At 39.3% G+C, this 8,932-nt stretch overlaps 1 protein-coding gene across 1 annotated transcript in view; it reads right to left on the bottom strand.

Moving 5' to 3' along the window:
* Nucleotides 1-3,836: 3,836 nt before the first annotated feature.
* The window catches only part of eepd1 (endonuclease/exonuclease/phosphatase family domain containing 1), a 41,425-nt gene continuing 36,329 nt past the window's right edge, over nt 3,837-8,932 (bottom strand). Inside the window, exons 5-9 of the mRNA XM_041809962.1 lie at nt 8,690-8,800; nt 7,061-7,195; nt 4,917-5,055; nt 4,515-4,709; nt 3,837-4,264 (exon numbers count right to left, since the gene is read on the bottom strand). Of these exons, the coding sequence (XP_041665896.1) occupies nt 4,074-4,264; nt 4,515-4,709; nt 4,917-5,055; nt 7,061-7,195; nt 8,690-8,800 (771 nt within the window). The 3' untranslated portion in view covers nt 3,837-4,073. The remainder of the gene's footprint in view (nt 4,265-4,514; nt 4,710-4,916; nt 5,056-7,060; nt 7,196-8,689; nt 8,801-8,932) is intronic.

Genomic DNA, 8,932 nt, shown 5'->3' with positions numbered 1-8,932 from the left:
GATTCTCTAATCCTGGATGCTGCAAGTAGATCATCCTTTAAGGATTAATGCTGCAAAATTGAAAACTTACTAAGATTATTAATTTATATTATATCTAAAATACCAAATTACATTTATTTTAAGCCCAATCGCCTTATGAGCCCATAAAGATGATCTCACAAGACATTGTGAGCCAAAAAGAAGATTTTTAAAATCTCATTTTAGGCAGGTAAATGTTGCTTGCTGCGATGACAGCTTTATTTTCAAGGAAAGCACTTAAAGATTTTAGATTTCAGTTTCTGAGGTGAATTAAATTTTAAATTGAAATGAATACAAAAATAGACATGAATATGAAATAATAAAAGTATAAATTGCAGCAAACTCAGGCAACAAAACAGAATGTCCAAATATATCTATTAAAATCCATTTCTCTTTTTCTTTGTAATTACATATTTTTAAACTATTTGTGTTCTTTATTGAAACAGATTTACATGTGTCCTCTAGTAATATTTTCTTCACATAATTTTTTGTTTGCTTCATTTAATGGCACTGTTATGACTCCATATGTTAAGGCTGCTGTAAAAACACCTGTCTGCATTAAATTAAAGTCACCATTTTTGATCATAAATGTACATAATACACTTAAAGAACTTCGTTTTTTTATGTACTAACAAAAACAAATACAATTTCCAACATTTAAACAAGTCACATGTCAACACACGCGTTTTGCTAGGCAGCCAAGGCCAAGCTCATTGTGATCACCTTTAAACCATTGGTGATACGCCTGGAGACTGCTTTTGGGATCTTTTGGGACATCAGCAGGATGGTCAGGGGCTCGTGGCAACCCTACTACCAGCCTGGACGGTATCCTGGGCTGGTCTTACTCACCACATCCACCCCTGACTCCACCCCAAAGGTTTGGCCTTTATTTTCAAGATTGCTTTTCCATGCCTCTGGTAATATACAAGGACACCCGATGGTGCCCTCAGGCGGGCTTTCTCACCACATCTACACCTTAGCTCAGACTCAACTTTTGGTCACAACATACCTTAAATTTCTGCACAGTACGGTATCAACAACAAACCTCCTGATGTTTGAAAGCACTTTTCATTCTAAAAAATGTTATTCACACAAATATTCACTTTGATATTTATCAGTAGCTATAAATGAATGATATTATAATAGGAATAGTTGATCTGCTCCATGTTTGTATGCTTCACATGGCACACGGCTGGATTTGTCCACTAGAGGGCGGCATTACATAAATCATGGATAGAAAGGATTTGAACTCTCAGGAGAAGCAGCATAATTGTGTTGCAGGTACTCACCAATTTACTGTTGTTTTTTAATGACTGCACCATACCCTTATTATTTTGTGACTTTGCTCTAACATCTCTAAATATGACAGTTTAATCCAGATATAAATAACAATAATATGTTTGAATGATTGCTAACATGGTTTCTTATCCACACTGTGACTAGCCTAAATCTAGCCATACACTCTTAACCTCATGATTCAACACTACAGAAATTAAACTGGTTAGTAATGATTACCTGTAATTTCTGTTCTGTCGCTGCTTTTGATTTCTTTCATTTTTCTTATGCTTGTTTCCTTATCTTTTTCATCATCCATGTCATTATTTTGTCGTTATTTATTTCACATATTTGTTTAAAGTTTCAACAGCTTTTTTTTTGTTTTTACCTCTTTAATGGCCCTGTAGGGATTTTGTACATACTGTATTTACTGCTATTTTTCCATCTAAACGTCATGGGGAATGACTGTAGCTTGGTGCTAATACTAATGGCAGTTATTCATCTGGTTGTTGTAGTACATCTGCCATTCCTTGTCACAATTAATCTTTAAGTCATGGTCGTCCTTCAATGACGCATCTTCAGGGATGTTGTTAGAGCTTGACAAACTTTCCTCTCCATCATTCTTCTTTCACTTCACTATTCAGTTTGTTTACGCTCATGACTTATGCATGTGCAGAGTGCTCTGTGCTCTCATTGGTCACCATAACAAATCCTAGAAGGCAGGAATGAAAATTCAGACAAGCTAAACTTTCTTTTCGAAGGTCATGAGGTGTCCCAGATGGGGCTTTCGTTGTCCGATATGACACACTGCACAGGATAAAACCATCAATTTTCAGGACCAGCAGGTAGAGATAGCCTCTGATTGCTGGATTGGGCTATAACTATGCTTAAAATATAAAGTCTGACCTGCAAATAACTTAAGTCCTTCTTGATTATACAGTGCCTATAAAAAGTTTTCACCACCTTGAATGTATTACCTTTTATTTGACTTCATAAATAAATGAAATGAAATGAAATCAAACCTGGTCAATATCATTTTGTTTTTTGCCATTAAAAAGGTATTTTTTAAACAAAAAGAAACCCTCTTTATTGGAAAAGTAAACAGATTTCTACAAAAATGGCAGACCTAATTCAGCAGAGGTCCAATCTACTGGTTCTACTAGTTTAGTCAAATCTATCATCAAGAAATGGAAGGAATATGGCAGATGTGTAAATCTTGCTGTCCTCACAGACTGTCTGTGCAAAAAGGAGATTGTGAGAGAGGCCACCAATACACCTGTAACTACTCTGAAGGAGTTACAGGCTTCAGCAGCTGAGATGGGAGAGACTCTGAACACAACAACTGTTGCCCGGGTTCTTCAACAGTCAAAGCTTCATGGGTGAATGGCAAAAAGACAGCCGCTGTTGAAGAAAACTCAATAAATCTGATTAGAGTTTGCCAAAAAGCATGTGGGAGACTCCATGGTCAAATGGAAGAAAGTTCCTTGTTCTGATGAGACTAAACTGTGCTTTTTGGCCATTAGACAAGACACTATGTTTGGTTGATACCAAACACTGCACATCACCACAAACACATCATCCCCACTGTGAAGGACAGCACGGTGTTGGCAGTATCATACTGTGGGGATGCCTCTTGGCAGCTGGCCCTGGAAGGCTTGTAAAAGTAGAGGGTAAAATGAATGTGGCAAAATATAGGAAAATTCTGGAGGACAATCTTATTCAGTCTGCAAGAGAACAAGACTTGGATAAGATTTATTATCCATTATCTTGATGAGTCAAAGCATACAGCCAAAGCTACACAGAAATGGTTTAAAGACAACAAGGAGAAGGTTCTAGAGTGGCTGAGTCTAAGCCCAGACCTTTTTTTTTCCCAAAAAAGCCAAATTATATTGACCATGAAAGATTTATAAAATCACTAAAAGGGTAAAACATCCAACAGGGTGAATACTTTTTATAGGCACTATGTAATCACTTCTGCCTCATAAAAACACAACATGGTGACAGCTAGAATGCCAGACTTGATGCTGTAAACATCAGTGTTTACACAAGTATTATGACATGATTACCGCATACAGGTATGGTCAAGCTAAGAGCAGAGGTTTGTTGTTTTTAGTCAGCATATGAAGAGGATGTACATGCAGATGACCTAACCCATCGTTTCCTCTTATGGTATTGTTACAGAGGCCAGCCAACGGGAAGTCCATTCACTCCTGAATGATATAAAAACAATGACTGGCTGATTAGCTCAGTTTCTAACCCTTTGAATAGGATGTCTGTGGAGCTTGTTAATGAGCAGTTGAGGCAGCAGCACAGTCCTCTCATGCTGCTCTTCTCCAGCTCTTCATTTCCATTACAGAGGATGAGGGCGGCTCACGCGGCAGCCTGGCTTACATAATTAAAAAGTGTGGCCTTTATGAGCTGTTATAACACTCTGAAGTGGCAGGACAGATAAGAGTTACAGCTCAGCTGCTGAGGACATGACTGATAAGATGCTGTGCTGATTTGCATAAATGAGAGCAGAAACAGCTGGTACATACTTTAATTTCTCTTTATTATATACACAGATAGAAAATGTGTGGCACATTTCTGTTTAAAGTCCATTTTATATACTCTGTTTAAACATTTTATGGCTCTATTACTCACCCGTTACTATCACATGTTTAGAAATTTAAACCCAAAAGGCAATCTTGGCACGTCTTCACATTCATCAGGAAACCCATAACTCCTCTGTGTTATCCAGGCAGGACAAAGTCTGATTTTATTCATCACCATGGATTCTGTCATCGTTCATGTTTGGGTAAAATGTCTCCTCTGTCCACCACGGCCATACCAGGCCGACTCAGCTCCTTCTGGGATATATCGATGTAAAATTCAGCCACGACAGGACAGTGATCTGATGCCACGCCACCCCATGACCAGTTGTCTGGGATCCACGGGTTTGTCAATGCCTCCCGCACCACCATGCAGTGACCTGATGGGTGAAACACAAGGAGAGGGAAAGTCATACATAGTGCTGTTTCCTTCCTTTCATAGACAGATGTGAGAAGTCATAGAACCAAGTTATCTAACAACTGGACATTTTTGGCTTCTAGAGACATGCCAACAACTATTGAGCTTCCCACTCTGATCAGATGTTAAAGTAACATGGCCATCATGGGATTATGGTTGATAAACTCTAAAAACGTGACCAATTTCAAGACATGACACCTCTATGCACTCACCAGAGTAGATCTTCTTTAGGGAGCGACTCAGCCAGATGTTGTCGAGGCAGCGGTTGCCCTGCGGAGAGCGGGTGCTGATGTTAGTGTAGGTGGTGGATGGTATCAGAGCGCTGAGCTTCTCCTTTCTCAGTACTTCCAGATCTGAGCTCTGAGGAGGGGCGCCGAAATCTCCCAGCACCACCAGCTCCTTCTCAGCTAAAATAACACAGATATGAAGAATAAACGTCAGTGGATCACTGAAGTCAAACAGCTGGCTGACTTCAACTAGCTGCTTTTCATCTCACGCGCTGTGGCACCAAATATGCACTATGGGTATTTTGGCTTCATGCTTTGTAACAAAAGGAGATGCTGTCATGTTGTTCATCTTTATATACAGACAATGGCTTGACCTCACAGACTGACCTTTCAGTGTTTCCTGGATGCTTGGGGAGAGGCGCTGACTCTTGGTGTCATCCATGTTGTGGATTTTTCCGTTGGATTCTCCCAAAGGAGCTGCAGCCTGCATGTGGACGTTCACCACCGTCAGATCATATGAACCAACCTGTGTAAAAAGTCAAATCAGTCAAACTTAGACATTGATTTTTATATTCTTTTTTTTTTTTAATTCTTTCCATCAGAATATCTACTTGTAACAAAGTATACAATATAGAGAAAAACCTCAACAAAAACAGAACAAGACTGGACAGTTGCCAGGTGCCTGAGATCTGGAGAGGCCCAAGGGCAGCAGGTATAAAATCAAAACTTTACTTTAGCCTGTCTGCTGGTGCCACTGTAGCTTTTCCAATGCCACTGTGACCTAACATACCCCTCCAAATTGATCAAATGGGGTGGGGCATGTTAAAGGTAATGCCAATCAACATGGTATCCGTCTTCTTTCACAAGTAGCCATATTTACAGAAATTCAAATGCCATACTGAACATTTGGACATGTGTTCTGGACTTGATAACTCCTGGATATCAAAGCACTGACTGGCCTGCATGCTGCCACTCTTTATTGCTGATTCTGTGGTAGTCAGGGCAGTAAGTGTTGGTGAGTTCGCTGGGCAGGAGAGAGAGGCATCTGAAAGTCATCGCACAGGGGTACGGTGTCGTGTTAATCTGGCAGGGTACTTAAGCACTCCATTTGATTCATATCAAGACTTCTTTAAATTCTTTTGAAACATCAATAAATCTAAAGAAGCTACCCAATAATTCATTATATTCTAAAAGAAATATAACAGGAATTTATATATCTGGGTGTCATTCTGGACCCAAACTCCATTTTTAAAAACATGTCAAAAAAGTGTGCCATGTGCTGAAATTCAACATTGCTAATTTCCACCACATCAGGAATTCATTATCAGTTGAAGATGCAAAATCCTACAAAGTGCTATGATCATGTCTCACGTACTGTACTGCATATCATCCTGGTCTCAGGCCAAATTGACTGTTCTGAACCCACTTAGATCAGTCTACAACCAGGCTCTAAAAATCCTCGCTAAGAAGCCACAGCGGCACCATCATTGTAATGTACTTGATAAATATGAAACGCAAAACTTCTACAATTTAATCATGTATTGTGCTGTTCACCTGGTACACAAAATCTTACATAATGCTGCCCCCTCCCTACCTGAAGACCTTGTTCAGCCTGGCTCTGAATTATTGAACAGCACACTGACATTGGACTGTGGAGCAGTGGAAAATCAAGAATTTTTGTTTCGCAGTCAGATGGGTGAGTCTGGGTTCGGCTGATGCTGTGGAAATGTTACCTGCCTGAATGCATTGTGCCAACTGTGAATTTTGGTGGAGCAAGGATAATGGTATGGTGCTGTTTTTTCAGGGTTTAGGCTGTACTCCTTATCTCCAGTGAAGGTAAATCTTAATGCTTCAGCATACTTCCAATTTTGTGGAAACAGAAGCCTGTTTTCTATTCCAACATGACTGTTTCCAAATGTACAAAGGAAGGACTATAAAGACGAGGTTTGATGAGTTCAGTGTGGACGAACTTGACCGGCCCACACAGAGATCTGGCCTCAAGCCCATCAAGCACCTTTGGGATGAACTTAAAAGGGGACTGTGAGCCAGGCCTTCTCGTCCAACATCAGTGCCTGATCTCATAAATGTTCTATAGAATGAATGGGCACAAATTCCCACAAAAACACTCAAAAATCTTGTGCAAAGCCTTCCAAGAAGTTTGGAGGCTGTTAAAGTTTGGGAAAAAGGGGAACAACTCCATGTTTAAGTACATGTATTTGAATACATGTCATTATAGTCCCTGTTGGTGTAATGGTCAGGTGGTCAAATACTTTTGTCCACAGTGTCTATTTTTCTGTTTTTGTAAAACAAACACTTTGTTGATGTGCTGCAGGAGGAAAGCTAATGTCCATCACCATCATCAGACATCGGTAATTAGATCATTTATATCAAAGCCAAAAAATGATTTTTAATCAGGTTAAATTTGGTTTGATTCATTGTTTATACTGTACACTGATTGAAAAAGAAACAAACACTTAATATTTTGTCATATTTTGGACACCTCAGTGTTTTGGTAATTAGTCTCCACTTACAGTAAAGTGAGCCAGGTAGAGTCGTGGATAGGTATGGTTCCCGTTGCCGTTGACGACAGGAGGCTCCAGGGCCGTTGTATCCTTCAGGTCGATACCTGACGAACTGTCCCACAGAAAGCCAGAGTAACTCACTCCCTGGGAGAGGAGGATCATGGGAAATGGAGTCAAATATTTTTCTCACAGGTTTCCTGCCTCATACAAAATAACTATCATGAACACCAGAGTTCAATGCAAGATTTAGAGGCAGCCTATATGAAGTGTATGTGGGTTACTGAAGTATTTCATTAATCTGCTATTTCAGTAAAAAAGGAAACTGTGTCACTTTATTTGACCTGCTGAAATTAAAGCTTCATAAAGAGCACTTATTAGTCTGTTACTGAGAGAAGAAAGAGGTGGTAAAAGTTTTTTTTTATTCCGATCCAGGCTTAATTGGATTATTTCTAAAGTACTGTGTTAGCCTTGAGCTAATTCTCAGCAGGGTAACTGCCGTTCACTGTGTCAGAAGGCTTCATTTTAGACTTATGGACTTCTGATAGGAGGAGGATCAGCTAACAAGGATGTCACAGTTCTCACAACACCATGTTTTCTGCTCATTTAAGGATGGTTTCTTAAAGATGATCCTCAGTATTTACTGGTTTCTGTGGGGGAAACGGCTTCAGGCTGTTCTATACAGAGGATGAACTGGATTACATTAACATAAGATGTGGGATGAAAAGGTCATTGGAAGACTATAATCGAGGGATAAATGAAAAGTGGGTGTCTTGACAGAAAGCAAAGACTTAGAGGCATTAATCTGGAGCTTTTTGAGTCAGAATTTGTCAGTTGAGTCAGATGTTGGTATAAAAATGCCTCTACTTTGACTTTAGCACAGTAACAAAAATGTTAATAGTCCTCGGTAGGAGACATTTTTTTTTTCCAGCAAGACAATGACCAGGAGCATATTGTGAGAGCTACAAAGAGAAGAAGAATGTTCTGAAGGGGCCTAGTCAAAGCCCAGACCTCAATCCAATTTAGAATTTTTTGGTGGACTTGAAAAGGGCTGTTCACGCCCGATCCCAGTGAGATCTACAGGGCTTGAGCAGTTTTGCAAAGAAGAGTGGAGTAAAATTACAGTGTGCAAGCCTAAATTAGACCAATCCACACAGACTCAGTGCACAGCCAAAGGTGCATATACTAAATACTGATTTAAAGGGGTTAGATATTTATGCAGTCACTTATTATACCTTACATGTTTTTATATAATTGACATTTGTAGAAATCTGTTTTAACTTTGACAATAAAGAGTTTGTTTGTAATATTTTTTGCCACAAAAGCCAAATTATATTGACCGTGATTGATTTATAAAATCAATAAAAGGGTAAAACATCCAAGGGAGTGAGTACTTTATAAAAGCACTATGAGTTAGTCACTATAACAGTTTCAAGTTCTAACAGCAACATTTTTAAATTTATCTTTCCACTAGATGAGGATTTTTTATAACAAAACTTTGGTAAGTATCACTGTCATGTATCTTCAGCAATACTTCTACAAAACTAAATGCAGTCATGGAGCAGCCGTTTTTATGATATAAAGTGTAAATGTATTCTTTGATGAAGCATTTTAATGGATTTGTGATGATAGGTGCCAAACCTTGCTGGAATGTGCAGTTGGTTTTTCAGAGACAACACATTTCCACAGCCCTCGTGGTCCTTTCCACCGTCGTACGCTGGCCAGAGTTCCCTGGTTTAACTCCACACAAAACTGAAAAACACAGCAGAGAGACAAACATTTGTTAGCAACATAACTCTCACTAAAGGAAAGGAAGTCACAGTTGGGTTACGACTCCTATAAAGAAGCCAGTCTTCCAAGCAGGCAGCCTGTGGCTTATTCCCA

The sequence above is a fragment of the Cheilinus undulatus genome, linkage group 16 (genome assembly GCF_018320785.1).
Source record: "Cheilinus undulatus linkage group 16, ASM1832078v1, whole genome shotgun sequence".
Lineage (NCBI taxonomy): Eukaryota > Metazoa > Chordata > Actinopteri > Labriformes > Labridae > Cheilinus > Cheilinus undulatus.
The sequence above is the reverse complement of the archived record's forward strand: the minus strand, read 5'-3'. Positions and strand labels throughout refer to the sequence as shown.